The sequence below is a fragment of the Chaetodon auriga genome, chromosome 4, assembly GCF_051107435.1.
Source record: "Chaetodon auriga isolate fChaAug3 chromosome 4, fChaAug3.hap1, whole genome shotgun sequence".
NCBI lineage: Eukaryota > Metazoa > Chordata > Actinopteri > Chaetodontiformes > Chaetodontidae > Chaetodon > Chaetodon auriga.
Window position 1 is genome coordinate 3604483 of NC_135077.1, and position 16966 is coordinate 3621448.

At 43.6% G+C, this 16966-nt stretch overlaps 2 protein-coding genes across 8 annotated transcripts in view; one reads left to right on the forward strand and one right to left on the reverse strand.

Moving 5' to 3' along the window:
* The first annotated feature begins 1450 nt into the window (after positions 1-1450).
* LOC143319990 (uncharacterized) lies at positions 1451-5609 on the forward strand. The gene is made up of 4 exons (XM_076729317.1): positions 1451-1517; positions 2834-2969; positions 3244-3373; positions 4943-5609. The coding sequence occupies exons 2-4, from the start codon at positions 2855-2857 to the stop codon at positions 5283-5285; spliced, it is 588 nt and encodes a 195-aa protein (XP_076585432.1). The 5' UTR covers positions 1451-1517; positions 2834-2854; the 3' UTR covers positions 5286-5609.
* A 2303-nt stretch (positions 5610-7912) lies between these two features.
* Positions 7913-16966, reverse strand: part of grin2bb (glutamate receptor, ionotropic, N-methyl D-aspartate 2B, genome duplicate b) — a 91682-nt gene continuing 82628 nt past the window's right edge. For 5 of the 7 annotated variants that reach the window (XM_076729681.1, XM_076729684.1, XM_076729680.1 and 2 more), the window contains one exon: positions 7913-14584. In XM_076729681.1, the coding sequence (XP_076585796.1) occupies positions 12185-14584 (2400 nt within the window). In that variant the 3' untranslated portion in view covers positions 7913-12184. The remainder of the gene's footprint in view (positions 14585-16966) is intronic. The other 2 variants (XM_076729686.1, XM_076729685.1) reach the window with 2 other exon arrangements.

Consider the following 16966-nt stretch of genomic DNA (forward strand, 5'->3'; position numbering starts at 1 on the left):
GAATCATATACAAAACACATTATCAGTTTCAAAAATACGATGCATTGATAGAGATTTAAATACCCCAAAGTGTATAAAGTTAAGTAAAAGAGTCACCTTAACCTGCTACAACATCAAAATTCATGATTATCGTCCAAATTAACTTTAAATTAGTCTGTGAAACAAGTCATGATTTGTCTGACCAACAGTTCAAAAGCCCCAAAAATTCAGTTCACCGTAATGGAAGACCACGAACAACCTGGAAGCATCAATTATGTTGTATTTTTTATTTAAAACCTGACTTAAACAATTATCTATTATCAAAATAATTGTAGTTAATAATTGTAGATACATTTTCTGTCGATCAACCAATTGTATTTCCACATAGCTCACTTGTTAATGCCTCAATAATACTGATCATAATAACATAGTAATATAACACTAACAGGGGCCATTGAGCATATTGACTATGTTTACTTGTGATACTGTAATAAATGTTGTTGCCAATACTTTTTTTAATGAAGTAAAATCCAGGACTTTCACTTGTACTGGAGAATTTTTATAATGCGTTACTGTAATCCTACTTTTACTTAATTAAATGATCTTTCACCACTGGGAAGTACTTAAAGTATTAAAAGTTAAAGTACTTAAAAGCTCCTTTCAGAGTGTAGGTGCTGTATATTATTATATTCTCCTTTTATGTTACTAATTCAAGCAGCGTTTTATAACAGTTAAAAGTTCAATCTGTAAAAATGTATTGTATTTTCTTCCTCTTATTATTATTATTATTATTATTATTATTATTATTATTATTATTATTTTCTTATTTCTCTCCTAAACACAGTAAACAAAGAGTAAATACTCTGAGCTGCTCTCCTTCACATCTAAAAGAACATATCTTTCCACATTCTTTTACTTGGCAGAATTCTAAAAAAAATACAGCTGTGAGGTGCGTTGAGGCTCTGAGCTGCTTTTCAGAGGCTAAAGGGCAGATAGAGGAAAGCAGAGACAGATGAGCAAAGGTCCATAACTCAAGTTTTGAGGCGATCACAGTACATTTGTCTCGAAACCGGATCCTGTGGCAGGGTGACATTATAGCCTCGGGCACATTTACCTGTCTGCTCCATGAAGAGGTAAAGAGGACGAGACTGTGCAACACATCTGGCAGCAGCTGGATGTCACAAAGTGTGTGTGTGTGTGTGTGTGTGTGTGTGTGTGTGAGAGAGAGAGAGAGAGAGAGAGAGAGAGAGAGAGAGAGAGAGAGAGAGAGAGAGTTGGGCGTGTGTTGGGGTGTAGTAAAGATTCAAGTTTTGAGTGGACCTGCTACATAATTGCCCTGCAGCTGCAAGGCGAAGGTGGAGAGAGCATCAGAGAGAGTAAGAGAGAGAGAGGGTGAGGGTCGGAGGGGTGGGGTGCGGGGATATGGAGAGAAGAACGGGGCAGTGACAGAGCTCAGAGGCGAGAGAAGCAGAGGCATTCAAACTACAGACCGGAGAAGGACTTCCTGCATAGCATCATCATCACCATCAGTTCGAGTCGTGAGTATCCGCTCATTTGCTCTTTTTTCCAAACGCTCTCCAGCCTGTGACACGTCTAGCAGGGCTCTGTTAGCTTGCAAAGTTAACCATGTTTTTACTTCAGTACAAACACACGCCACAGTCATCAGAGTGAAGAGACAGGTTTTTGGTTTGTGGCTTCAGTGTTGTTGATTCCTTTGGCCAGATGTGAAACAAGCTGCTTTAGATTATTGCACAGCTAATTTTCACTGCACCTCTGATCGGCCTCCAAATTCATATTCCCTGAAAACATTTGCAATACTTCGACAATGAGTCACCAGCTTATTATTGCCCAGTATGATTCATAGGCTTTGTCACAGGGATATGATCCTGCTGTTTTTTTTCTTCTGTTGTCGTCGCCTGCTCTCACCTCCTCTCATGTTTACACTCAAATTGGAGTCATGGGATTAGAGAAAAAAAAAAGATTTAAAACTTCCTGTGTTGTCTGTAGTTTGGACTGCGGCCATTCTCTTCACATAAAAGACACAAAGCACTGACAAAAATGATTAAAAAGCTGCTTTCAGGCCTGCAGTCAAAGCCGTTGAAGCTTTTTTAACCAGCCCCTCATAAAGTGTAGCAGTAGCTGTAATCACATTGATTTATGAGTTGAAAGACTTGAAAGCACCTCATTGTCTGTGCAGGGACGCACTGACTAAATGTGCAATCACATAAGTTAAAGGACAGACGGGGGTGGGAGAAGGCTTTTAATGTGCAATGTTCTGAGCATCAACTTTGATAACAAAACGAAAAAGTACAGAAGTATTATTAAGAAATTTCTGTATTTCATGTTGTTGCTGATTAATCTGGATCTTATTTTAAGAGCTTTATGAACAGCTGTTTAGCTTCATTTCCAACAATGCATCACATTTTAGAAACTGATCATATGGTTTGTATGTTTTCTAACTGTTGAGTAAATGTAGTGAAGCAAAAGTATAAAGTAACAGAAAAAGGAAACACTAAAGAAAAGTCGACGTATATCAAACTCGCTCTTAACTATCTTACTCAAATGTATTTAGTAGCTTTCCAGCACTGGGTCCAGCTGTGCGTGCACATCTGCGTGCTGCTGACGCTTCAGCTCGGATGGAAGCTGTAGTTTTTGGGGCCGGTGCACATGAAGCACACGTGAAGTCTGTGTTTCATCACCTCTTTAATGCTTTTCTTCTGTTTGGAATGAAAAAAAAAAGAAAAACAAGGAAGAACAAAGAAAGAAAAAAAAAAACATGTCAAGAAGTTTATCTGTTGACTTTCAACACTTTTTCTCCCTCTTTCTGTTTTTTTTTTTTTTTTTTTTTTTAAAGGGGAAGTATCTGTCTGTTGTCATGGCCCCTCCCTCTCTGTTGATGGTGCTGATGGTGGTTGCCATGGCAACAGGGGCCCGTTCAGCCAGCGAGGAGAATGAACTGGATTATGGGTACTGGAACTACAGAGAGGGAGGTAAATCACAAGCCTCTGTTTGATCTCAGGCGTGTTAGAGATACGGCGGCCTGTAAATCACCGAGTGACAAAAAGCGTTTGAAGTTGTGAATTCCGGAGATAATTCACGGGTGAACCGAATGAAATGCAGCCATTTAAGAAACTCTGCAGACACGAGATAACTTTGGCGCTCAGAATCATTAGAACACATGTGCCGTTCCTCGTGGCCAATAATATTCATGATTCATTCAGGCTGTTTGCTCTCCGTTGAAGTCTGATGGTGTTTTGCTTTCAGCTGATAGCGTGAATGTGGCCTCCGTGCGCAGTGTGACCAGAGTTTTAGACGCCTGGGGAAAACGCATCTTCAACGAGATCAAGACGTACCTGCACTCTCAGCCCAGCACCCTGCTGCCTGACTACTCCAGGTAACACCCCGACATATGTGAACACATGCTGGCTGAGCAGCAAAAGCTTGGTTTATTCTGCCTCATTACTTCTTCAAAGACATTTTAGTGGGACTTCAACATAAGCGGTTCCTTTTTTACATTTATTACGACTGTTTCTGCCACAACTCTCATCGAAGTCTGTCTGCAAGTATCACACAACCTTTAGCTGCCCATGAGCAGCTTGTGTCAGCAGGACCATCTTTAAGGTTTTATTTCCATGTGGGCACACGGTGATGGAGGCACAGGTGAAGCAAGGTGGTGGTGGTGGAGGGTTAGAGGCTTGAAGCAGCTGGAGGCAAGAGGCTGGGCAGCATGGTGGCAGAGGCGCCGGGGCTGGAGATCGGTGCTGGTGAACTCACTGATCCAAAAAAGGAGAAAGACACTGATGAGACACTGGGGACAGACACTAGAGAAACAAACACCAGTGACACTGGTAACTGGCCAACAATACCACTGAGCAGCAGAAACAATCTGGCGACGAGTCTTCAGCTGTTCACAGTCTTGATTCTGTGCTGATTGTGACGAGTACCACCTGGAGAACCACGCCCAGCCTCTGCCAAAAAAAGGACAGGAAACAAAGCCCCACATCTCTCCATAGCACACAATAAGCCAGAGTTCTTCAAACCACCACAACCTGAAACTACTGAGGACACCGAGGTCACGTTCTTGCTATTTCAATTTGAGTTCACTTCAAACAGGCCACTTAATTGAGCCCCATGAAGCAATTTGAAGCAAACATCAGGCAAACAATTCATTTGCATGCATAAACCAATCCAAGAGCACAAAATGACCTGAGGAAGAGTGTACAATCTACAATTACACATGATTCTCTGTTAAAGGCTGATTCTGTCTATTTTTTCACTTTCATTTGATTTTACTTTTGCACTTGATATATTTGAAATTAAGCTGTAAATAAGGGGATTTGGTATTTTTGTTCCTGGCAGCATGGAGAAATGTTTGTAACAGCTTTTACCTCAGATAACTTTTACATAAAAGCTGAGGGTCAAAGTTCTTTCTTGACCACTTCATCACATCACAAAACACCACAAGGTCTGTTTAAAAGCTTCTCTGAAGCTTTCGATCATGTCACATGGTCTTCATTAGCAGATATGCTTCCCAGTATATTTATAGCTTTCAAGCAAACAAAGAAAAGTGATTGCTCGGGGTAAAAATATAGAATTTACAATTCAATGACATCTGGGTAAAAAATTGTTCTGCTGATGAAGATCATGTGATATGATCAAAAGCTCCAGAAGAGAAACTGAATGGACCATGTGGAGAAATTTTCACAGCTACAGAACATGTGAGTAAAGAATGTTTTAAATCGTTTTGGTTGGTTGTTTGGACTCATCAGAAAGTTATGAAAACTAATCCTGGCTATGATGACATGATGGAGTTATCCTGCAGTGCATTGTCATTTCAGCCAGGTATTGTTAAATGCCGCTGTCTCTACCGGATGTTGTAATGTCTTAGTTCAGGTCTTGTCTTCTTCTCCTCTGAGTATTCTTATTAACGCGTGAAGCTGACCTTCCTCCGCTCGTCCTGCAGGGTGCGCCCTCTGTCCGAGTCCGTCAACGACCTGTTCAGAGAGGTGTCCCTACTGCGCATGCGCATCACCGAGCTCTCTCATCGCCTAGCAACGCTGGAGCCGTTCCTCCGTCACTACGGCTACCGGGAGGAGGGAGAGGCGGCGGGAGCGGGAGGCCGAGCCCTGGTCCCTCAGAGCCTGCGAGGAGAGATGGCGAGCCTGGCCCGGTACAGCCCGAGGACCGCGGGGAGAGCGGGGCCGCCGGGGGGCAGCCGGGTGGTGAGGAGGAGACGGGTGAGAGTCCTCCAGAACGGGGAGGTGAAGCTGGTTCAGAGGGCGAGACGCACTGATGGAGGGAAGTGAAGTCTGTGACACACACAGAGGTTCTGCTAATATTACACAATGTAAGAAGTCCGTTTTAAACTGTTTAGATGTCATGTTTGTGAAGTCACTCTACGGCACTATAAGCAACATAGACACTGCCTGTTCAGCCAGACCAGGAGCGATGATCAGGGTTTGTATTAGGCAATAACTCACATCCAATAAACTGTGATATCACCAAATCATTGTCCTGCTCTTAGTGTCAGGACACACACACCCCTCCTTCTTTAACACTATAGATCTCTATTATATGACTTTTTAAATCACTTCCATGGCTCATTTCATCACTTCTGCGACATCCTTAAGATTATTTTCTACCTTTATGTTTCAAAGACGCTTGTTAATGTGCTGTTAATAAATAATCCACATAACCGGCTCTACCCTGTTTGTCATGATTGACGGATGAAGACTCAGTGATGAAAAGTGGCTTTTTGAAATTAAACTGAAAAAGTGAAATGCATTCATCTCTGTTAGTGTGAGAAGAGGCAGGATAAGAATTGAGTTTCACTATTTCATCGTTATATTACACATTGTACTAAGCAGTTATTTATTGTCTTATATTTAGTTAATAGTGAACACTTTGCATCTCAGCTACTCAGCCTGTGAAAACAGTTGTATCGTCAGGAGGTTAAAAAAAACTCTCAGGTGATGTCATCAAGGTTTTTACGGATCGTGCTCGAGACTTGTCGGATCCAGAGTTTTGCAATCTTGAATCAGGATATTTCAGCCTCTGCTGCTTCAGTTCTTTTTAAAATCTGCTCTCATGTGAGTCCTTCATGTAGGTGCCATACTAATTGGTACCACTTTAAAAAAAAAAAAAAAAAGAAAGAAAGAAAAAATATCTAAAACCAAAGGGTGAAAAAAGGCAAATTCATGACTACAAAAAAGCCTTTGCGATTTCACCAGAAGACAAGAGAGAAAATGAATTTTCCAGTACTTCATTTACTTTAAATTTACATTTGATTTTTCAGTAGCATTGATCAACACTTTGTTTCTTTACCTTTTGCCTTAAACTCCAGTAGTAAATAGACAGGAGGTCTGTGAGAAACCAAGTCCGTAGTCCTGTTTACCTGTGCACCACGTCCTGAACTACATGCAGTATCTGGAGGATGCCGCGCTGTTGCCACCGGGTGTCAGTGCCTGCCTGCTGTGATAATCACAAGTGACCCAATCAGTGATTCACAGAGGGCTGATCTTTTGTTTTTGCTCAGCTGAAGTCAGGAGTGGTCCTCGTGGACCCAGCAGGGGGTGCCTATTATCTGCTAACATTATTATAGTGTTTGCTTGCGTATGGTGATGGCGTGCGTGCGTGTGCTCATGTGGGCACAGGCGTCCAAACTTTGTGACTTCATTAAAACTTTGCCAAGTGTTTCTACAGCAACCGGTTTCTCTCCGCTTCTCCTCTAGAGCTCCACCCGTCATCCACACCACGTACCGCAGTGTGCCATCGTTTTCCACCTGCATCTGCACACTCGCCGCTTGTCATGTGCTCCTTTGTCTCCCTGTGATTCCCCTGCATGGGTTTCAACCCTCCTTTTTTTCATCATACTGTAATCTGTACATCAACCACCCCTCCTCCTCCTCCTTCTCCTCCTCCTCCTCCTCCTCCTCCATCTCTCTTCCTCCTTCTCTTCTTCTCTCCTCTCTACAGTGATATGTGTGGGCGTTAAGCTCAGGCTGTACTTTCCATTTTGGTATTGTATTGTCAATGCATTGTTGCATCCAATCCAGTTAAGATGCTGTGGGAATACTGTATAAATCTCTCTCTCTTTCCACCCCCCACCCCACACCCCCACTCACCCCTCATCCCTCCCCATCTCTGGAAAAAGAGCCAGTTGCTAGGTAACAGTTAATTGTCAAGAAGTAGCTACATGTGTTGCATCCTGAGGTTGTTGAGGTTGGTGTAAGGAGCGAACAAGTAAGCAGAAAAGACGGCTGAGAGAGAAAATAGAAAAGAGAGGATTTTGTTTTAGAAGCAGGAGATCAAACTGATTAAAAGATTAATTCTACCGCCTCACCTTGTTCTGTGTCAGCATCCAGGACTGCAGATGTTAAAATCTATACACACAAGGAGTCGGTACATTTTCCAACCTGCAGGTTTCTTTAAATAACTCCTGTTGCTGGACAAGGCTTTGAGAGGAGAGAGTCTGAGGAGCGAGGGGGAGTGAGGTTTTTGGGGGCTTTGATCTCTGCTGCTTGGTTCAGTTTGCATCACTTATATATGTTTTCCCCCCCCTCTCCTACTCGCTCTACATTTGATTCTCAAGCCTCTTTATTTATTTTCTCTTGTCTTGTCTGACATGGTGGGTAACACCAATCTCACATGAAGAGCGTTTATGAGAAGACGGAGAGGAGCAAACGGAAGACGCTGTGAAAGAGCAGAACATGGCACTCGTCTGCAGCCATTATCTCAGATCCCCCGATGACCTATGGGACATAATAATATGATTTGTTGCAACATGTACTCAGTGCATTCAAATGTCAAATATAAACATGACACACATGAAAGAAGTCCCGTTACCTGCTGCCAACCTGTGGATCCGACAAAAGATTTAAAAAAAAAAAAAAAAAGAAAAATGCTGCAGGGGAAATAAAATGAGACAAGTAAGTTTTAGATTTCTTGTTTTTTATTAATACTCAACACCTTTATTCCAAAGAGACAGAAGAATAATATTTCTCAGCACTTATTTTCACATTGACTGTGTTTAATCTCATTTTCAGTATTACTAAATATTCCATCAAATTTGAAATACTCTCTTCACACAAGTAATTTCTCTCCATACAAAAAATGCGAGCGTGAGCTAGATTTTTGTCGTATGTACATTTTTCACAATCTGTACAGCTCAGGGATGGAGTTGTTCGATCTTCTGTGGTAAAACACAAAAACAGAAGATTAGCCAAAGGAAGGAAAAAAGAGACTACCTTGTAAAAATGCAACAGATAATCTATTGTGCTTTCTGTGTACCAGTGAGTGATAGTGCTCGACAATTTGTCCTTTGAGAAAACAACCGTCTTGGCTGGTCTTTGGCCAAATCCAAAAGAAAATCAAAACACATTACAAACCTTGACTTATTAAATGTGCACATCATCTGTGTAAGAATAAATGATTGCACATATCCTGGCCTGAAGTCGATACAAAAGCAATTTCGCAAGGGGACCTACGAATCAAAGATTTATCCCAAATAGATCTATTCTCTGCCGTTTTGTACAGTTTTTTTTTTTTTTTTTTATCAAAAGTCCATGAGTGTGAGGTAAAGTATTTACATACAGTTTTATAATACACGTACAATAAACAGTAATCTCTCACACACACTCTGTCTCTCTTCCATATGAGCACACACAGAGGTAATCAAGCGTATGTATTCAGGCACATACATCAACGGAAATAATGAAACGTACCCAGATATTCAAAGGAGAAAAAAGGAAAAAAAAGGAAAAGTAGTTGAGATGAAGAAGGCTTCTTCAGTGATGATGAACGTATTAACCAAGACCTCAAACTTTTTTAAAAGCATGTACACAAACTATCAAGAAAACTGATCTGTGTATAACATTAAGAATAAAAAAAACTGTTTTCTATCCTAGTGAAATTTTTAATCAATTTAGCGTTATTTATTGAAGTAGAACCAAAATTTTGACTGTTAGATTTGTGTCTTCTCTTGCACAAACAAGCACACACACGCACACACACCTACAGTACTACATGGATCATCAGTACCAATGAAATTGATAAAATTCCAAATATTGTTCAAAAACACCCATTTTTGTCTGGGCTAAAAGTTAAGATTAAAAAACAGAAACAAAGAAAAAGTGTATACATGCAAGTCCTCACAAACACTAGAGACCCCCTAGTATCATACATACTGACTTGTCAACCAAGAGAAAGAAAGTCTTCGAAAGTCTTGACTGGGATGTACAGTTAACTCAGTATTGAACCCATTCAGACAGATTGTGCTATAGGTTTTCAAATTTGGTTTGGCAAAGTGACTAGGTCAGGTTTGAGTGACAATAAATAACTGAAAATGGAGAAAAGTCGTCTTAATCGATAGAACGTCTAATATTTAATACTAAAGAGGGCCGTAAATGAAACTTTCATGTTTGTCTTTACGTGTTTGAGCAGAGATGACTTGTGTGTCTGAGGCTGTGGATTTTCGGAGGCGCCTGTTGATAAAAATAACTACGAGTCGATCGGTAACGAAGGCGATGCTTTTCACTACATGTACCACCTGCTTTTGGGATGCTGTTTACTCGGTCCTGCCTTCCTCTTTTATTCCTGTTCTCCTCAAATGTCCGCAGCTGACACAATCCACACAGGACCTTGCACTTGAGGGCAAATTCTTTCCTTCATCAAAATCTCAGCATGTGAAACAGATTATGGTCCGGTGGAGGGAGAAATCAAGGTTACAGTACACGCTGAAATTATTTTTTATGTTCTGTTTGGTGAAGCAACATGGTGGGAGAAATGATGACTGAGTCCACCCAGGGATGGATTTCTATCATCCTGGTTCTCTTGACTGTAAGAAAATAGCTTAAAGGAATACTTTGACATTATGTCTGTGTTAAATATGAAACTAGCAAGCAGCTATCTTGTCTTATTTTAGCATAAGGATTGAAAACAGGGAAACAGGGAGCCCGTCCAAAGGTGACAAAAACACCTACCAGCACCTCTAAAGCTCACTGATTAACACGTTTATCTTCATTTAATTTGGACATCAAATGTAAAAGTGTAAAAATGAGAAGTTGTGGGTTTTGTATGAATTTAACAAACAAGACATCACATATAATATTTTAGTGTTCTTTAGAGGTGCTGGTACGTGGATTTTGTGACCTTTATATAGAGCCAGACTATCTGTTTCCCCCTGCTTCCAGTCTTTGTGCTAAGCTAAGCTAACTGGCAGCTGGCTGTACCTTCATAGCTACCGTACAGAGGCGAGAGTGAAATCAATCTTCACATCTAATTCTCAGCATGAAAGCAAATAGCATGTTTCCTAAAATGTCAAATTAATCCTTTGAATCACAGGGGAACCTTACTCAGAACATGTATAGCTTTTTTGTACTATTTTCCTCATTTCTAAGCTAAAAACACTCCATGAAATCCAACGTCATGCTATAAAGGTGAGCGTAAAGTAAGCTATGAATAACTGACAGTAAGTCATGGGATTGTTTGGGACTGTGTGCTGGCGTGGTTGAGATCAGGGTCCTCCTGTGGGCCTTTACACCTGCAGAGTGAAGATATTCCACGCTGGTCCTCCTCCCATCATTTGAATGTGACCATCTAACACAGCAGGCAGGGCTTATAGCTGCAATCATGAAATAATTAATGTGCTGGGCTGCTCGTCCCGGGAATGGAGGCCTCACTCAGAGTCCATTATGTTCCTGTCCTGAACAGCAAAACTGTCACAGCCAATTGAGTCTGACCCAATGAAACGCGACGAGTGCAACTAGTGGACATTAAATGTGATTTACGTGTATTTAATGGATAGCTGGTTCCTGGGTCATCCATTACACAAAAATGTAGGTTAGGTTTGAGGAGGTGAGGAGTGATAGAGCTTCTTGAGCTTCTTAGTAAATGATTCAACGAAAACGGACTTGCAATTAGATTAATTGAGGAGTTAACAGTACAAGAAGAGACTTTGTAATTTTATTTCTAAACCATGTTTCTTCACATACGGCGGCACGGTTCTGTCGAACCTGACTTTAAGGGGAAACAGGAATGTTTTCTCATCATGGCACTGTGGTTTTGATCCTTGTGATCCTTGTGATCCTGCTATTGGTTACCTTAATTGTTGGGGATCTGTGTAGGAATTTATGCTTCCTGTGCTGCAGCAATTTCTATGCTTTGTTTTGTATTATCTGCTAAATGTCCAAGAGTCACTCTCAAATCAGTGGACTTATCATTTGCAGGTGGATCTGTCTGGCAACAAAACAGATCTTACGTGTAAAAAATCAGTATTAATCCTTTAAGGCACATCCAGCTCAAAATGTGAGACCCATTTGGGTTCTGTCAAGCAGAAAAACGAGAGGAAGCGGCAAATCAGTATGATGATGTTGCTTCTGCAGCTGAAAAAAGACCTTCTTTGCAAATTTATAAGTACATAGAATGTACCCAGCAAGTCATGCCTTTCACATACACTTCACAGCACTCGAAAGTAAGAAAAGTATAAAAAAATCAAACATGAAGAATTAAGAGCAAAGAAGAGTCCAAATTACAGGAACCTAAAAAAGATCCGCACTGACAACTTGTTTACCAGTGTCCTGTAATATTGGTAAGCTAAGAAAGAATTAACATCATACAAATATGTAACATGAACTATTTAAAGAAATAAAATTTAAAAACAACCCAAACCAATCATCATTAAACACTGGAATAATATTCAATAATATTATCAACATTATCAATACAATTATTAGTTTACCCTGTTACTTCAACAGAAGTGTTGATTTTTCATTCATGATTGTATTTCCATTGCTAAACAAAATGTTTGTTTTGGTGTTAAAGAACTGCAGGAGGGAGGGAAAGACAATGAGCATGTAAAGAGAGCAGAGGCCAGAGATTTTATTTCACTTTTTCCCATCCCTCCCTCCCTCCCTCCCTCCCTCACTATCTTTCTCTGAGCGTCGGAGCAGCACCAGAATCCTCTCTTCTCATTAAAAACTTGTCTCCCGCTGGACTTCACCACAACCTAGCCTGCAGTGGCGTCGGTGCATCGTCCAAATTCTTTCCATTTATTGGTGTGAGAACAGCAGATGCAGTATTCTCTTCGCACACAGAGGGCATCAGCCTGTGCTCTTTCTCTTTTTCCCTCGGCACGTTTCTCTCTGTCCCCCTCTTTTCTTCACCCACTTCATCTTCTCTCTCTGTCTTTCTTCCTCTGTCTTCACCCTCAGACGTCTGACTCAATGCTGGAGAGCTTTTCATAAACGTGTCCATTGCTGGCACCGTTGAATGGTCTTTGTCCCTGCCCCAAACCTAACGTGTCCCTGCCCCCGGGCAGTAGTTTGTTGCCCCCATGGTGGTTCCCCAAGGGCCCTCCCACCCCGCCCAGACTCAGCTCTTTGGGGAACCTGGGGGCCACATTGGACATCACCCCAGCTGTGGCAGACGCGGGCAAATAGGAAGTCACTCCCATGGAGCCGCGGAAGTCCCCTCCTCCCCGGCTGTTGTTGAGAAGTTGCTGCTGCTGCTGCTGTTGCTGCGTCTGTGGCTTTTTGATGTAGTACGGTTTGGCACCGTGTAAAAGACACTGGTCGTCGCCGAAGGTTGGGATGAAGGGGTTCTGGTTCACCTTATCTGGGTAGAGAGATTTAGACAAGGAGTAAGTCCCGGCCCCTCTGCTACCACCACCACCACCACCACCACCACAGCCCCCACCTCCCATCATAGCTCTATCTCTGTCCCTCAGGTCTCTCTCCCCCACCGACCGCTGGTGCAACCCACCTTCGCCTCCGTGGAACAAGCTGAAGGAGGAGCCTCCTTTCGCCCTGTCCCCGCCTATTCCTCCGAACAAGGAAGGCTCCCTTTCACCTGCATACCGCTCAAACATGTGAGCGTAAGGGCTGGGGCCCTCGATGAAACGGTCTTTCTCTTTCAAGCTCACACTTCGGGGCTGAGGAAACTGCCCCCCAGCGCCTCCACCAACCCCTCCCATGCGGCCTGCCCCCTCCCTCTGCAGATCCACAAATGTGTCATACGAGTGTTGCCTCCGTAACACCCTCCCACCCGGCCCTAGCTTCCTGCGCTGTGCCTGAGTTTGTGCTTGGCTGGGTCCTATGCTGCTCTTCCCTCCAGTGAACACCATGTTATTATCCTCACTGATGTTGTAAAGGTTGCTCGGCTGGATCTTACAGGAGTCGCAGCGTTTGCAGCTAGCAGAGCTGGGGCGACTGCTGGTACCTCCAACTCCGCTAGGTGGGCATGTGCCACCTCCTCCACCATGATGACACACACTGTGGCAGTTACGACACTCCCAGTCACCCCCTGCTATGCCCCCACCTCCTAGCCCAGAGACCCCCTTCTCCCAACAGGTGTGAGCCTGCTGCCCTGCTGACACTGAGCCAAGCCCACCTTTACACTCCGGCTTCTTGCCTTTACCTTTGAGGAAGTCCTCTACAGGTACTAAGCTTTTACAGATACCGCCACCGCTACCACCGCCCACACCACTTCCTCCACTTCCACCCTCTTGCTCCCACTTGGCCTTGCCCTCCTTGGAGCGGAACTGATCCACATAGAAATCCCTCAGATTCTCTTTGTCTTTGCGGAACAAGTAAGGTGAAGAATTACCCCCTCCTCCTCCCCTCTTCCGCTCCAGGGGAGGTGAGACCGTGCGGTGTGCCTGGGGCCCATGAGGGAAGTGGTGGTGGACGGTGTGGTGGTGGGATCTCCTCCTCAAGCCGCTCAGCTCTATCTCGTCCTGTTCCCGTCTGCATTTGGCCGAGGCTGGCCTCTTTTTGAGGCTGTCCCTGTACTGCTTACGCCGCTTGTTGTTGCCCTCCAGGTTGCCATAGGTGACAGTGTGCGTGGAGATATCCGACACGTCAGAGCGAATGTTCCCATCATCACCCCCTGATCCTCCCCCTCCCCCACCACAGTACCTGTCATGACCCCCGATGAGCCCCGTGCTGGATGCGCCTCCTTTGAAAGAGAACCTCCCGTATACATTGCTTCCCTTGAACCCACCCTGGTTGGAATCCGCAGGGGTGTGGCCAGCAATCAGGTCAAATTTATTGGTATTTCTGTGAGTCATAGAGGGGCGGGGCTGGGTGGTGAAGATGGGTGCTACCCCTCCCCCTAAACTGTCGCAATCGAACATGCCCCCTTCCAACGAGCTAGTGCTGCCTAAGCTACGCGGCCTGTTAGGCGGGGGGCCGGACATACCCAGAGCCGAGGCCGGGTGGTGGTGCAGGTAATGGTCCTGGTACAGGTTGCTGTCCTTCAGGGGCAAGTTGCCAAAAGTCCTCTCCACCTCGCTGATGTAGTCAGTGAACATGTTGTCCTCTGCCATGTAGGGCGGCGCTGACTTGCAGTCTACAGGGTGACCTACCAAGCTGCGCCGGTGCTCCTGGATATCATAGATAGCCGAGTCACGACCACTGTGGCTATACTCCAGAGCGGCGTGCGGAGAGCCGTTAATGCCCGGGACGGCGGTCATGTCCTTGGCAGTGCGGAGCAACCGCAGGATGTTGGAGTGGGTGTTGTTCATGTTCTTCTTCATCGTGGCCGAGGGCGAGTCTATAGTTGACTTGTTTTCCTCGATTTGTACCCCATGGATGCAGCTGTAGATACCCTGGAGCATGAAAATTACAAGAAAAGGGAGGTAGAGAGAGAAAGAGAGGGTGAGACAGGCCACGAGAGGAAGGAAGAATAAGAGTGAGAGTGGCAAGATATGAAGTCCGAGTGAGACGAAAACAACAGTAAAGAGTGTGGATGCGTGGCAGTAGTAAGGAATCGACAACCAGCGGGGATTTAATGTTAGAAAGTCGGACACCAGACACATAAAGAGACAGACCGACAGAGAGACACAAACAGAGACAGAGGCAGAGAGAGGTTAATGCATTGCCATGTCTTCTTTGACCACCCTCTTGTTTACACACTATTAAACAGTAATAGAGGCTGAGTTCATAAATGACTTTTCTCGGGGGAACAGCATGGACCCTTTCGGCTGCTCAGCACTCCACCTAAGATGCAGAGAACTGAGGGAGAGGTGAACGGGCAGATCAAAGCCTTGATTGATAACACAAGGGGGGCAGTAAGCCCATGGTTTTGACCACCAATCAATAAGTTTAATCAATGCCATTTAAATTCAGCTGACACTGATGCCACTAGCTTTCCACCTTGTGAATTGTTTTTTCTTTTCATGAAAATACATTGTCAAGGAAATGAATCACATGTTTGTCGGGCTCTCCATTGATATCCGAGACACATGCGTTACCAATTCTCTATTTAAGATGTCGTTATCCATCAACATGTGTGTGTTTGTTTAAGCTCTGTGGTAAAAGCAGGATTTTCAAGAGAGGGGAAAGCCTTTTGCGAGTGAAGTCAAACAAGCGTGCTCAAATGGGGGCTGAGGGAATCTGTGGTCGAGGCAACAGCCAAATCTGAAAGGTCGAGGACACACTACCCATCAGCCAGCACGCGGGCCAACATTCCTCAAAGGCGTCAACTTGTCAGAAACAGTTTCTGTCTCCTAGTCACTTTCCCCGTCACCGAGCCACATTCATGAATCTGAATCGTCAACCCTCTTTCCTTTCATGCCTCCATTCTCTCTCTTTGTGTCTGTTTTATCTCTGTTTCCGGGTGCTCGGGTGAGCGGCAGACGCTCCAATGGGATTGTCGGTCTTTATATCTCTACATCTATAGCTACTACAGCTGCTGTGAAAGGTAATAGAACAGAGGTTACTGGCACAACGCTGTGTCTGTTCCTTTCTACTCTGCCTTTGTCCTGGTGCCGGTCTTATTCTTTATCGTGACTCTTGCTAACTGATCTCTTTTTCTTCTCCTGTATTTTATTAGCCCTTTGTGGTCTCATCATCTGTCCATCCTTACTCTTTCTGTATACTGTATATGAACTGCAGTTTTCTTGAGGGCTGCACTATGGTTGATATTTTTTCCTTGTCGCACAGCGTTAAAAGAAGCATGGAAATGCACAAAAGATATCTGACTCTGCTGGCTGAGTAACAGGAGGCACACTTGAAACGTGTCTGCACTGAAAATGGATGTTGTAATACAACAAGTAAAGTTAGTCTCAAGCACATTAGAGCTTAGAGTGAATCTTAAAGCTACCATGCAGAAAGGGGTGTTTATGTGTTGCATAAAAATATTAGTTTCAGAGTCTAAAAAGAGAGACAGTTTGCTGCCAATTCAAGGAAAGAAGAAATGTTTCTGTGTGTGTTTCTGAGGTGCTCAAGGCCAGATCTGTGTTTCAAGTTTTTTCAGGTTGGTCTGAGTGGGAATAAACCAAATTATATTACAATTAGAAACACCTTCAGCCTCAACACCAAACACATAAACACTGGTGTCCTTTTCGCAGGAAAATATTAACTGAGACTGTTTGCATGCAACAACAATATGCCCCTGACCCTTTTCTTAAAAGGTAACATTATGCAAATGAATTACACCTGCAGTGATTAATTACATGGACTTCAACAGCCTGCATCAATAACACTGAGACACCTTGTTAAGTGACCCATTTGAACAGAGTGGTAACCACGCTGGGATGAGCTCTCCGACATCCACAAACACACCTTCAGGTCACCGGTTGAGAATGTGCAGCGTAGTAAGAAGCTTTTATTTCAGCAACATGAACAGATGAACAGCAGTATTTCTCAAAGACTGTGGGCTTTGTTAACCCTGTCAGGGACGGACGGTCTCGCTGTCACTCAGCACTGATAGCGATGCTATAAACCCTTTTACAGCTGAAAACCCTTTTGCCTTCAGACGTGGTTGATTTGAGCATACTTACACCTTTAGTTCAAGTAAACGCCTTTTGTCTGTTTTAAGCTTGTAGCTGCAGTCAGTTACACCAAAAGCCTCACAGATTCCACTGGTTAATTGTGTTACTGTTCTGTAAAGAGATTTTCCATATTTCACACCTTCAGAAGTGTAATTAAATATATTTTGGAACAAATTCACGTCAAATTCAAGTCAAATCAAGTCAAACATGATTATT